Source organism: Leptonychotes weddellii, chromosome 5 (genome assembly GCF_054177405.1).
Source record: "Leptonychotes weddellii isolate Sample4059 chromosome 5, ASM5417740v2, whole genome shotgun sequence".
Taxonomy (NCBI): domain Eukaryota; kingdom Metazoa; phylum Chordata; class Mammalia; order Carnivora; family Phocidae; genus Leptonychotes; species Leptonychotes weddellii.
Window position 1 is genome coordinate 73,778,571 of NC_138373.1, and position 14,534 is coordinate 73,793,104.

The 14,534-nt window shown below is 38.5% G+C and overlaps 1 protein-coding gene across 7 annotated transcripts in view; it reads left to right on the top strand.

Moving 5' to 3' along the window:
* The window catches only part of KLRG1 (killer cell lectin like receptor G1), a 45,013-nt gene that overhangs the window by 21,265 nt on the left and 9,214 nt on the right, over positions 1 to 14,534 (top strand). For all 7 annotated transcript variants that reach the window (XM_031041105.2, XM_031041103.2, XM_081821169.1 and 4 more), the window contains one exon: positions 2,234 to 2,394. In XM_031041105.2, the coding sequence (XP_030896965.1) occupies positions 2,275 to 2,394 (120 nt within the window). In that variant the 5' untranslated portion in view covers positions 2,234 to 2,274. The remainder of the gene's footprint in view (positions 1 to 2,233; positions 2,395 to 14,534) is intronic.

Consider the following 14,534-nt stretch of genomic DNA (forward strand, 5'->3'; position numbering starts at 1 on the left):
TTTTTCCAATTAGAGTGCTTTCACATTGAAGTGAAATTTTCTAGATTTAATTCTTCTAGATCATTAACTATGATGATCCAGAAAGCCCTCAGTTTATTATTTTATAATCCAGAGTGCTGACTTAAGTTTATGTTATCTGGAGATGATTGTTATACAGACTTTATTCATTTGGACTCTTAAGGGTTCAGGGGCGCCTGGGTGGCTCAGTCGGTTAACTGTCTGCCTTCGGCTCAGGTTGTGATCCCGGGGTCCTGGGATCGAGCCCCGCATCGGGCTCCTTGCTCATCAGGGAGCCTGCTTCTTCCTTTCCCTCTGCCAGCCGCTCTGCCTACATGTGCTTTCTCTCTCTGTCTCTCTGTCAAATAAATAAAAAAAATCTTTAAAAAAAAAAAAAAAAGGACTCTAAGGGTTCAGCCCTAGGACCTCTACCTCAGACCCAAGTCCTTTGACAGAAAGAGACTCCAAGGAAGTTGGGAATTTCTCATTCAGGCTGGATAATGTCACAGATGTATGGAAAAAGCATAAATTTATAAGGTGCCAACCGTATAGCTTGATTTACAGAACCCTATATTGGTCACATGCCAAGCCACAGAAAAGTTGTCTAATTTTGACATTTTTATTTATTTATTTATTTATTTTAAAGATTTTATTTATTTATTTGAAAGAGAATGAGAGAGAGCACATGAGAGGGGGGAGGGTCAGAGGGAGAAGCAGACTCCCCGCCGAGCAGGGAGCCCGATGCGGGACTCGATCCCGGGACTCCAGGATCATGACCTGAGCCGAAGGCAGTCGCTTAACCAACTGAGCCACCTAGGCGCCCTTGACATTTTTAAAAAGGACTACCTTCGCTACTTTTTAACCCCCAAACCTAGATTAGGTATATAACCTATTGTGCAGTCATGTATTCACACTCGTTTGCTATAATGATTCATATGCGCCTGTCGTGGAATTGTGCCAGTAAGGGGTTTATACAAATGTATTTTATGAAAGTAGAAAATCAATAGAATTATGGAACCTTGGCTGAAATGACCTCGAAAGCTTATTCAGTTCCCTTTCATTTTCACAGAACTATAATCCAGCCATTTTTTAAAAAGATTTTATTCGTTTGAGAGAGAGAGAGAGATCAAGCATGAGGCAGGGAGAGGGGCAGAGGGTGAGGGAGAAGCAGACTCAACGCTGAGCAGGGAGCTCAACGCAGGGTTTATTCCTAAGAGCCCAAGATCATGACCTGAGCTGAAGGCAGATGTTTAAGGCAGACATTTAACTGACTGAGTCACTGAGGCACCGCCCCCCCTTTTTAAGATATAATCCAGCCATTTCAAAGGAGTGAGAATGTTCTGTATTTAAAAGAGCCCTGTGAAGAAATTACATCACTTCTCACTTTAGCATCTGATATCCTTCTCTGTCAGAAACTTGTTTGATAAATTCTTTTTGCTGAAGTGTAAGTCTTTTATCTAATATCTAATGATGACAATCACATTTGTGATAAAAGATAAAACACTTATCTTTCACTTTAGTTAAGTTTGCTTTTTCTAGTTTCTGTCCTTTTCTTTTTTTAAAAGATTTTATTTATTTGACAGAGAGAGCGAGAGAGCACAAGCAGGGGGATCAGTAGAAGGAGAGGGAGAAGCAGGCTCCCTGCCGAGCAGGGAGCCTGATGCGGTGCTCAAACCCAGGACCCTGAGATCATGACCTGAGCCGAAGGCAGATGCTTAACCATCTGAGCCACCCAGGCACCCCTGTCCTTTTCTTTTGCATTATCATGGGGTATCGGTTGAAGTTGGGCATTCTGGAAAATTTGGCCTGATTTCAGCAATGTATATTATGCAGTTACGCAGCGCGTGCACTAAGCCTACATAGACAATGGACTGATAAATATAATGCAGATGCTTAGTTATTTTAATCTGGTATGAATACAGCATATGTGCATAAAGATCTCTAGCACAAGTGTTGTACTCTGTCCATGGTGCTCTGCCAGGTTGTATCCATTTCCTTACCTGCTTTAGTCATAGTCACACGCTTAAGTAGTGGAATGCACAGTAGTAGTGATAGAGTTGGACATCATGAAGTTTTTAATTTGAGGGCAGGCATTGTTGTGCATTTCTCTAAACCTTAGTCTGAAAGGTGGTAGGGCAAGGAAGATGGGGGGGCCGCCATGTTCTATTTATCTCCCATTTCATTTCCAAGACTAAGTGGTCCATAAAGATGTGAACCAGGTCCTCTTCCTTTCCAGGTTCCAAGTGTACCACTTGTCACAGTTGTCCAGACCTCTGGATGAAGTATGGTAACTACTGTTATTACTTCTCAGTGGAGAAAAAAGACTGGAATTCTAGTCTGGAATTCTGCCTAGCTGAAGACTCACATCTCCTTATGTTCACAGACAACCAGGAAATGGTAAATGCAAACATTTAGCAAATGTCGGTTGTTTTGTTGGTGAATGCTGTTCCAGTGTACTGTGTATTCTCTTTTGAGGAACAAAAGGAACGCTCTTCTCTTTCCCTCTCCTTCTCTCTCTCCTCTTTCTTTCCCTTCCTTTCTCCTCCTCTACCCCTGCTCCTTTCCTCTCCTTCCTACTCCTTACCCTTTCTCTGCTTGACCCAGCAGCCCTCAGGTACGGAAACTTAGATGTTTGCATACTCCTGTATGTGTGTATGTGTGTGCTGGAGGTGGAAGGATGGGGAGTATTACAGATAGAAATTAGGCGTGAAATACAGGTCTAATTAAAAGAAAGCATTAGATCCAGAAACATATGGGTCCAACAACAAGGAGGCAGCAGATTCCTATGCAAAAGCTGGTGGAATTTGGGAGGGAGTGGAAGAGAGAGAGATCATGGGGACAGAGAGACTGTGGCGAGGGCTTAAATGCCTTTTTCAGTAATTTCCCTTCATTCATTGGAATCCAGTAAGTTCTAGGCTAGCAAACATTTGGTATGAGGCATAGGGCATGAAGAAGAAGCAGTTCCAGAGAGCTGGGAAAGAAGAAAGGACAGTGTGTATGTGTGTGTGTGTGTGTGTGTGTGTGTGTGTGTGTGTGAGAGAGAGAGAGAGAGAGAGAGATCTTAACCTCCTTGCAGGGCTAAGCTGCAGGGCTCCACTTTCTATATGCCTCTCAGAGCCTTCCTTTCCACCCAGTAGTCTCCTGGAGGAGAGCTCGTTATTAATCCTAGGGCATCTCAAGGTAATATAAGGAATTGACATCCTGAGATAACCTGGTACAAAAATCAAATTCTAACTTGTCAATGTAAATAACATATACAAAGAAAATAAATCCTAGTTAGGTATTTATTTATTTATTTATTTTATTTTATTTATTTATTTATTTTTTTTAAAGATTTTATTTATTTGAGACAGAGAGAATGAGAGAGACAGAGAGCACATGAGAGGGGGGAGGGTCAGAGGGAGAAGCAGACTCCCTGCCGAGCAGGGACCCGATGCGGGACTCGATCCCGGGACTCCAGGATCATGACCTGAGCCGAAGGCAGTCGCTTAACCAACTGAGCCACCCAGGTGCCCTATTATTTATTTATTTTAGAGATTTTATTTATTTATTTGACAGAGAGAGAGAGAGCACACAAGCAGAAGGAGAGGGAGAAGCAGGCTCCCCGATAAGCAGGGAGCCCAATGTGGGGACTCGATCCCAGGACCTGAGCCAAAGGCAGACGCTTAACCAACTGAGCCACCTAGGCATCCCCCCAGTTAGGTTTTTAGTGCTAATTTCATGTTGATTTTTGTGTGTTGATACTGTTTTATGAATTCTCTTTTGGGTAGAATTAAGTCATAGAGAACAGTTTATTAATAAACTATAACTTGCCATTTGCAACAACATGGATGGAACTGGAGGGTATTATGCTAAGTGAAATAAGTCAATCAGAGAAAGGCAATTATATGATCTCACTGATATGTGGAATTTGAGAAACAAGGCAGAGGATCATAGGGGAAGAGAGGAATAAATGAAACAAGATGAAACCAGAGAGGGAGACAAACCATAAGAGACTCAATCTCAGGAGACAAACTGAGGGTTGCTGGAGTGGTGGGGGGTGGGAGGGATGGGGTGGCTGGGTGATGGACATTGGGGAGGGTATGTGCTATGGTGAGTGCTGTGAATTGTGTAAGACTGTTGAATCACAGACCTGTACCCCTGAAACAAATAGTACATCATATGTTAATAATAAAAAAAAGAAGAGGATAAGGAAGAAAAAAAGAATTAGACTATATTATAATAGCATTGTATGGTGACACATGTTAACTGCTTTTGTAGCATTGCATACCCAGAGTTGTCCAATCACTGTGTTCTACATCTGAAACTAATGTAACATTGTGTGTCAATTACACTTCAATTAAAAAAAAAAGATTTCAACTATATTAACATTCTTTGGGGAAATTCAGAGAGGTAACTACTCTAAAGCTGATGAGGAGAACATATAGTCCTTAAATTGTATAACTTCCTATTTTAAGAAAAGATTAAAGCATCTAGATTTCTTGTTTTCTGTCAAAAGAGGAATGCTCATTCTATTGAAATTTCTGCATAGAATCTAATTCCAAATCAGTCTGTCCCCGTGACTTCCTTTCCTTTTGTGCCTTCCCTAAACTAGATGGTAGAACGCATGGGGTCTATTCATTAGATATGTAGATCTTGGTTTTGTGGCATCTGATAATAATAGCCTTGCTTTCTGGACCCTTTGCAGCAACTCCTGTTCTCACTGTGATATATCTGCATCTGAAGTCTTGAGCTGACTGAAGTCAATAGCAGAAAAGAGCAAAGAGCTTGAAACATTGCAGGGCAAATACTGGTAAACAGCGTAGTGAGTCATAAAGCAAGACTGCCACAGAGAAGTGTGGTGTAGCAGCTATTACAAATGAGGCGGTGTGATAATAAGAAGGGAGGAGGAAAAGGCCTAAGGTCCAGAATATCTGGGGCTTGGGGATGTTTCTGTTTCTCAGCACTCCCCTGAAGGAGTGGAGCGGTATTAGAGGGCTTTTTGTCTGTCTTTCTTTACTTTCCCTGAGTCCTGCCTCTGCTGTTGAATAAGCTGAACAGAATTAGATTGGCTACATTTCCAAAACCAGTTCATTTTCTCATAAGGCCCCTTGGTTCAAGGCTGTGCAAGAGAAGGTAGAATGCTCCTGAGAGATTTAATAGCAATCAGATGAGTTTTGCTTCTGACATTGCTGTGGAATCTTGCTCGATTCTCTGGTCTAATCCTTTTTCTTGCCCCCAGCTTTTGTCAGATTCTATAGAACCAGCTGGACTTCTGTCTGATCTGTGAGCCTCCTGTACTAGCGCTGTTATTCTTTTGTTCTCAAGGCAAGATTTATATACTACTTTAAGGTATGCTTGATATTCCTGGTATCATACTTAGGACTAAACAGCTACTAGAAGAGCATATGGGTCTATTAAAATGGAAGGTTTTCAAATTGGCATTCCACTGGTGGAGAATACTACTAGTGAATTAGTTTGCTATATGCCAGAGGCCGCAAAGGTATGGGAAAGTATCTCCCTCCTGTTGTTAAATAGTTATCTGTCAGTAGGATACATAAATATAGCCCACTTCTATCTTAGATCCGTTACAGCAAAGTATATATAATAGGAAACTAGTATATATTGAGCACCTACCATGTGCCAGGTATTCTATGTATATTATTCTCAATCTTCACAGCACATCCTACAAAATTGAGTTCAACATCTCCATTTACTGAGGAGTCAATGGTTAATGAACAAGAGTTAGTGAACAAGTAAGGCTACAAATCTGGCAGAGCTAGACATTTTTTTATTCAGAGCCAGATTTTAAACTATCAGCCAGCCTTTTAAAGTCACTTACAGAAATATTGTATTTGATGGCTTCCAGATACATCTTGGGCATGCTGAAAAATGAAATAACTTTTCCTATTAATTGTCTCCTGTGCCTTTTCTACTCATGTTTAAAAAATCATTTGAAGTTGAAATCTGGAATGTACATTATAGGACTCTTGGGATTTAAATATATTTAAAGTAGTGAGATGCTCACTTATTATCTTTTTTCTATCTTGGCCTTAAATATTTATTTTATTTTTGAGAAAATAATATACAAAATGGAAATTGAATCGCTCGGTTATTTCTTCAGTTTTCAGTTTATATTATGGCATTGACTCTTTGTTGTTTTTCTTGCTCTTTGAATTTATCTTTAGATCTTTAGGTATATTCAAGTTCTTGATTTTTGTTGTCATGTTTTTCCGCTAGGTTCAGTTCACTTAGGATGTTAGTATTTGCTTTTAGGTTTTTTTTTTTTCTTTTAGCTCCCACGCTCTGCCCGGCTCACAGGAACCAGTGCCCTTGCCGCTCCCACGCTTCTGTTAGCATTTGTTATAGTTGTTGGTATGTTATTTTAAAACGCATGTTGACCAGAAAGTTGCCTGTGGAAATACTTTGGTTTCTTTAAATCTATCCTGCTGCTCCTCACCCTGTGACATCTTTCTTCCTCATTATCATAATGTGAGATTATATCATCAGGCTCTTGTTTTAAAAACCTCTCATTCAGCCTTAACCCTCTTTCCCTATCAGAGTTTATGACTTTGGGATTGTCCCTGTCTTCCTCCTGAACTTTTGATATTGGCTTTTCTTGTTTTTAGGATTTACATCTAAATATACTCAGGGCTTCCGTCTTTGGATACTACAACACAAACACTGTGGTAACGTGCTCACTTTCCCCCATATTTTAAAGTAACAGAAAGGGCTTTTTGGTTTCTTTCAGACAGTCACGAGTTGGTTTTTATTCCCTTGCTTACTAGCTATGTGAACTTGAGAAATATTCTCTACCTCTTTGACTCTCAATTTCCTCAGGTATAAAGTAGAGAAAATTCTTTCCAGAATTATTATGATATTAAATGAGAAAATCTGTGTGGAATTTCTTTAACATAGTAGGAATCACTTAATTTTAGTTTTTCTTCTTTTCCACTTTAATTCTTTTTGTCGCTCAAAATAAAGCCTAGAGTCAAAATAACTTGCTTTTCTCTTCTGTCTCCCAAGACATGAAATTTCAATAAATATATAACACAAAATAAATTATGACTTGTTGACCTATGTATTTTTGTTATGAGGAAATCTGAAATATGTTAGAAGATTCAAAGAAATGCCTGGAAACACAGGGTGATGGTAGGAGAACTGTTTTACTCTGGAGATGCTTATAGTCTGATAATGTCTATGTTTTTGTCACCCTTCCCTCATAAACAGAACAAGCAGCAGCTGTGACCTTGACACCAAAAGTGTAGGTGTGGTAGATAGGTTAAGATATCTCTCACTATCTTTTTTTGTTGTTGTTAACGTTTTACAAAATTGTGGTAAAATACATGCATAACATAAAATTTACCATTTTAACCATTTTCAAGTGTACAATTAAGTAGCATTAAGTACAGTCACATTGTTGTTCAACCATCACTACTGTTCATCTCCAGAACTTTTTCATCATCCCAAACCAAAACTCTGTACCCATTAAACACTAACTCCCCATTCCCCCTTTCCCTCAACCCCTGGTAACCACTGTTCTACTTTTTGTGTCTCTGAATTTGCCTATTATGTCCTTTTGTATCTGGCTTATTTCACTTAGCATGTTTTCAAGGTCCATTCATGCTGAGGCATGTATCAAAATTTCATTTCTTTCTATGGCTGTTTTGTTTTTCATTCATCTTGTTTTTTGTTTATTCATTCATCTGTCAATGGACAGTCTCACTGTCTTTTAAAGAGAGTGCTCTAAAAAAATAAATAAATAAATAAAGAGAGTGCTCTGGTTTACACAGCAAGTCTTTTTTTTTTTTTTTGAAGATTTTATTTATTTATTTGAGAGAGACAGAGAGAGCACAAGCAGGGGGAGCTGCTGGCAGAGGGAGAGGGAGAAGCAGGATCCCCGCCAAGCAGGGACCCCAGTGCGGCACTCGTTCCCAGGACCCTGGGATCATGACCTGAGCCAAAGGCAGATGCTTAACCAACAGAGCCACCCAGGTGCCCCTACACAGCAAGTCTTAATTGACTTTTAGTATTGTGTACATACACAAAATTATAAGGAACATTCATATCAATATTAAACTCTAGTAATGTGTAGCTTGTCAGATTTTCCTTTGATATCTCTTAATGTATCTGCATGTTTTTATATGATACTAATTGCTGTTTGTAGACTATAAGGTATCTGAAAGTCTGGAAACATAGGAGAAACCTATTTTTAAATAGTATGTTAGTTACATTTTCAAATAATATGCTCAATATGTTGTTATTCAACCTCTAGATATGTTTTTAGGCAAAACTCCTCGAAATTTATTTATTTATTTATTTATTTTAAAAGATTTTATTTTTTTATTTGACAGAGAGATAGACAGAAGAGCACAAGCAGAGGGAGTGGCAGAGGGAGAGGGAGAAGCAGGCTCTACACCGAGCAGGGAACCCGATGCGGGACTCGATCCCAGGACCCTGAGATCATGACCTGAGCCGAAGGCAGTCGCCTAACCAACTGAGCCACCCAGGCGCCCAAAACTCCTCGAACTTTAAAGCAATAGATCCAGTTGATTTTATTTTATTTTTTATTTATTTATTTATTTTTTTTTTAAAAGATTTTATTTATTTGAGAGAGAGAGAATGAGAGGGAAGAGGGTCAGAGGGAGAAGCAGACCCCCTGCTGAGCAGGGAGCCCGATGTGGGACTCGATCCCGGGACTCCAGGATCATGACCTGAGCCGAAGGCAGTCGCTTAACCAACTGAGCCACCCAGGCGCCCCGATCCAGTTGATTTTAGATATTATGGGTGATCTGTATTGTACTTTTTTTTTCAAATTAATAACTACATTCATCGCTTTAAATACTTTACCTGAAAAGGTGTCCAGAGATTGAAGGAAAAAATATTAATGGCATTATTTAAAAATATAACAGATACATTTATTTAAAACAGATACATATATTTAAAAATATATTTATCCTACGTTTCTAGATTTTTTGGTCACCTTATGTTTATGTTCTGCTTTTATCATATAACATTATTTCTTTTTTTTTTTTTTAAGATTTTATTTATTTATTTGAGACAGAGAGAATGAGAGAGAGAGAGAGCACATGAGAGGGGGGAGGGTTAGAGGCAGAAGCAGGCTCCCTGCCGAGCAGGGAGCCCGATGCGGGACTCGATCCAGGGACTCCAGGATCATGACCTGAGCCGAAGGCAGTCGCTTAACCAACTGAGCCACCCAGGCGCCCCTATAACATTATTTCATTACTGTTTTTTCCAAACATTAAATTATTTTAGGTATTTGTTTTTTAAGGTTCTGTATATTCTATTATTGCTTATCTATTTTTCATATTCTTAGACAAAATTTTACTTATTTCTAATTTTTATGCAGTTAAAGCATATTTATATGAATTATTTTTCTTGAAGTCATTTTTTAAGGATATAATTCCTAATATTAGATTAGCCAACTGAAGATATGACCAAGTAACTTTGACATATTATTAGTTTATTTCCATAAGGGTTGAAATAACTTAGATATATCCCATAAACCATGTTAGTTTGGTATTTTAAGGAGAATGTTCTATGCCTTAATAATATTTAAGTTATAATTTTAAAATATTACTTGCAAAAGTATGTCTGTGTGTGTATAAGGCATAAATATTGACCTAAAAAAAAAAGAAAGAAAAATGTATCTGATTTTATCTGTTTGAGTTCTGTCTTCATTTTGCTTTTAGGTTTTGCATATTTTCTCTCTCAAATACGACCAAACATCACAAACTCTAAAGTAAATATAACAAACCTGAGTCCTTTAGTTCACACCCTCTCTGGAGGACAAGGATTCTGAGTTAACACCCTTGTTTATACTTCTGTGCTGCTTCTGCACACACACACACACACACACGCTATCCATGAGTACATATAACACAGGTAATTGCAGTCTGGTTTTGAGGCTTATTCCAAGTGTGAAGGTTTTCAAGTGAAAGTGGAATATAAAAATTTTCACTCTCCAGCCTCATCAATGAGAAGTAGTAAACTGGCCTGATCATGTGACTCAGAATTGTGTGGGCTGAGAGAGTAGTAAATTAGTGCAGGGTTGGCATTTTGTATGTGGGCACTATCTAATCCCAGCTCTTCAGACTCTACCTGAGGTTTTTGAGCAAGTCTTTATTCATCTCTTTGCTTTATTAGCCATCCTTTTACCCTTGAAATAAGTGGAAGAAAGAAAGAGACTGTTTTTCTTGTCATTCCAGTGGAGAAATGAGGAAAAAGTCATTTTTTCCAATTTAAATAATCCTTTAAAGCAACTTGGTTAAGAACTGCATGAAAGGTTTCAAGCTATTCTGGAAATTAGGACATCATTTCATCTCTCTTACCCTTCCTTGACTCTTCAGTTTACCTCCCTACCCCCAACATATATAAGTAAGTACTCCATGGGGGTAGAGTAAAAAGTGCAGAGAGTTTGTGTTCAAAAGGTTTTAATTTCTTGCTGCATAAGACTTGTCTTTATATTCCTTAATTCTGTAAATATTATTAAATAATATTAGATAATTAAATTAAATCACTTCATATATTTTCCTAGGTGGTGGGGATACAACAGTAATAAAAAATTCTTGCTATTACTGTGCTTACATTTTAGTTAGAGGAAAGACAGACAACAAACAAGTAAATAAATATGGTGATATATGCTTTGAAGAATATGAAACAGTATAATAGTGAATGTAGGTATTACTTTAGATTGGCCAGCAAAGGAAAGCCTCTCTAAGGAGGTAACATTTGAGCTGAGACCTAGGCCTGAATGACAGCCATGTAAAAATCTAGGGAAAGGGAAAAGCTATGTAAAGACCCTAAAGTAAAAGTGACCTTGGCATTTAAAAGAACAGAAAGAGACTCGCCTGACTGGAAGCTAGTAAGTGAATAAATAGTTGGCAGGGTCTAGATCATGTAAAATCTTGTAATACATAGTAACTATTTTGATTTTATTCTATGTGAAAGAGGAAACCATCAGAGAGCATTAATCAGGGGCACAATAGGATCTTATTTATTACTAGAAGGTAATACTATTACTAGTATCTAGTACATGAGCAAGTGCCTCATGTAGTGCAAAAGTTTAGTACTGGGAGAGAAAACTTGGATGCTTATTCAATAAGGAGACTTGGGTAAGCCCTTTCACCCAGGTGAACTTTTTTACTCTTCTATAAAGAAGAGGATGAGAAAACTTGCATATCTTTTAGTTTGTTTTTTTTTTTAATTTCAAGTTTTTATTTAAGTTCTAGTTAGTTAACACATATGGTAAAATTGGTTTCAGGTGTAGAATTTAGTGATTCATCACTTACATATAACACCCAGTGCTCATCGATAACAAGTGTCCTGCTTAATACCCATGATACATTTAGCCCATCCCCCCACTCCATCAACCCTCAGTTTATTCTGTATAGTTGAATCTCTTATGGTTTGCTTCTCTCTCTCTCTCTCTTTTTTGCTTCCCCTATGTCCATCTGTTTTGTGTCTTAAATTCCACATATGAGTGAAATCATATAGTATTTGTCTTTCTCTGACTGACTTATTTTGATTAGCATAATACCATCTAGTTCCATCCACATCCTTGCAAATGGCAAGACTTCATTCTTTTTTTTTTTTTAAAGATTTTATTTATTTGACAGAGAGAGCACAAGCAGAGGGAGAGAGAGGGAGAAGCAGGTTCCCTGCTGAGCAAGGAGCCCGATGTGGGACTCGATCCCAGGACCCTGGGATCATGACCTGGGCCGAAGGCAGCCACTTAACCTACTGAGCCACCCAGGCGTCCCGACTTCATTCTTTTTTGATGGCTGAGTAATAGTCCATTGTATATATACACCACATCTTTATCCATTCATCAGCCGATGGACATTTGGGCTCTTTCCATAATTTAGCTATTGTTGATAATGCTGCTATAAACATTGGGGTGTAGGTGCCCCTTTGAATCAGATTTTTTATCTTTTGGGTAGATACCCAGTAGTGCAATTGCTTGGGAATAGGGTAGTACTGTTTTTAACTTTTTGAAGAACCTCCATGCTGTTTCCCAGAGTGGCTACACCAGTTTGCATTCCCACCAACAGTGTAAGAGGGTTCCTTATTCTCCACATCCTTGCCAACATCTGTTGTTTCCCATGTTGTTAATTTTGGCCATCTGACCAATGTGAAGTGGTATCTCATCGTGGTTTTGATTTGTATTTCCCTGGTGATGAGTGATGTTGAACATCTTTTCATGTGTCAGCCATCTGAATGTTCTCTTTGGAAAAATGTCTGTTCATGTTGTCTGCCCATTTCTTAATTGGATTATTTGTTTTTTGGGTGTTAAGTTTGATAAGTTCTTTATAGCTTTTGGATACTATTTATCAGATATGTCATTTGCAAATATCTTCTCCCATTACATAGATTGTCATTTAGTTTTATTGATTGTTTCCTTCACTGTGCAGAAGGTTTTTATCCTGATGAAGACCCAATAGTTCATTTTTGCCTTTGTTTCTCTTGCTTCTGGAGATGTGTCTAGTAAGAAGTTGCTACAGCTGAGGTCAAAGAGGTTGCTGCCTGTGTTCTTCTCTAGGATTTTGATGGTTTTCTGTTTCACATTTATGTCTTTCTTCCATTTTGAATTTGTTTTTGTGTATGGAGTAGGAAAGTGGTCCAGTCTCATTCTTCTGCATGTTGCTGTACAGTTTTCCCAGTACCATTTGTCAGACTGTCTTTTTTCCATTGGATATTCTTTCCTGCTTTGTCAAAGATTAGTTGACCATACAGTTGTGCATCCATTTCTGGGATCTCTGTTCTGTTCCATTGATCTATGTGTCTGTTTTTGTGCCAGTACCATACTCTTAATGGCTACAGATTTGTAATATAGCTTGAAGTCTGGAATTGCGATGCTTCCAGATTTGCTTTTCTTTTTCAAGATTGCTTTGGCTATTTGGGGTTTTTTGTGGTTCCATACAAATTTTAGGATTGTTTGTTCTAGCTCAGTGAAAATGCTGGTGGTATTTTGATAGGGATTGCATTGAATGTGTAGATTGCTTTGGGTAGCATAGACATTTTAACAATATTTGTTCTTCCAATCCATGAGCATGGAATGTTTTTCCATTTCTTTGTGTCCTCTTCAACTTCTTTCATAAGTGTTCTATAGTTTTCAGAATACAGATCTTTTACCTCTTTGGTTAGGTTTATTCCCAGGTATCTTATGGTTTTGGTGTAATTGTAAATGGAATTGATTCCTTGATTTCTCTTTCTGTTGCTTCATTATTGGTGTATAGAAATGCAACAGGGGGCGCCTGGGTGGCTCAGATGGTTAAGCGTCTGCCTTTGGCTCAGGTCATGATCCCAGGGTCCTCGGATCGAGCCCCGCATCGGGCTCCTGGGTCTGCGGGGAGCCTGCTTCTCTCTCTCCCTCTGCCTCTTTCCCTGCTCATGCTCTCTCTCTCTCTCTGTATCTCTGTGTCTCAAATTAATAAATAAAATCTTAAAAAAATAAAAATAAAAAAGAAATGCAACAGATTTCTGTACGTTGATTTTATATCCTGTGATTGCTAAATTTAGGTATCAGTTCTAGTAATTTTTTGGTTGAGTCTTTTGGGTTTTCTACACAGAGTATAATGTGATCTGTAGATAGTGAAAGTTTGACTTCTGCCTTGCCTATTTGGATGACTTTTATTTCTTTTTGATGTCTGATTGCTGAGGCTAGGACTTCCAATACTATGTTAAATAATGATGGTGAGGGTGGACATCTCTGTCTTGTTTCTGACCGTAGAGGAAAAACTCTCAGTTTTTCCCCAGTCAGGATGATATTTGCTGTGGGTCTTTCATATACGGCCTTTATGATGTTGAAGTATGTTCCATCTGTCCCTACTTTGTTAAGGGTTTTTATCAAGAATCGATGCTGTATTTTGTCAAATGCTTTTTCTGCATCTATTGAGAGGATCATATGGTTCTTATCATAGAAGATAAGACTCCTAGCAGTTCAGAAGTTTTCCTTCCATTTCTGTTTTTTGGAACAGTTTGAGAAGAATAGGTATTAACTCTTTTTTTTTTTTTTTAAGATTTTATTTATTTATTTGACACACAGAGAGAGATAGCGAGAGCAGGAACACAAGCAGGGGGAGTGGGAGAGAGAGAAGCAGGCTTCCCGGTGAGCAGGGAGCCTGATGTGGAACTTGATCCCAGGACCCTGGGATCATGACCTGAGCCGAAGGCAGACGCTTAATGACTGAGCCACCCAGGCGCCCCTAATTGATTTCTTTAGTAGAGGCCTGTTTAGGGATTCTTCATTTTAAGCAAGTACTTTTATTTTATTTTATTTTTTTTTTTAATTTTTATTCTTATGTTAATCCCCATACATTACATCATTAGTTTTAGATGTAGTGTTCCATGATTCATTGTTTGTGCATAACACCTAGTGCTCCATGCAGAATGTGTCCTCCTCAATACCCATCACCAGGCTAACCCATCCTCCCACCCCCCTCCCCTCTAGAACCCTCAGTTTGTTTTTCGTATACCCCTCCAATTTCCCCCCCTTCATTCTTCCCCTCCTGTTACCTTCTTCTTCTTCTTTTTTT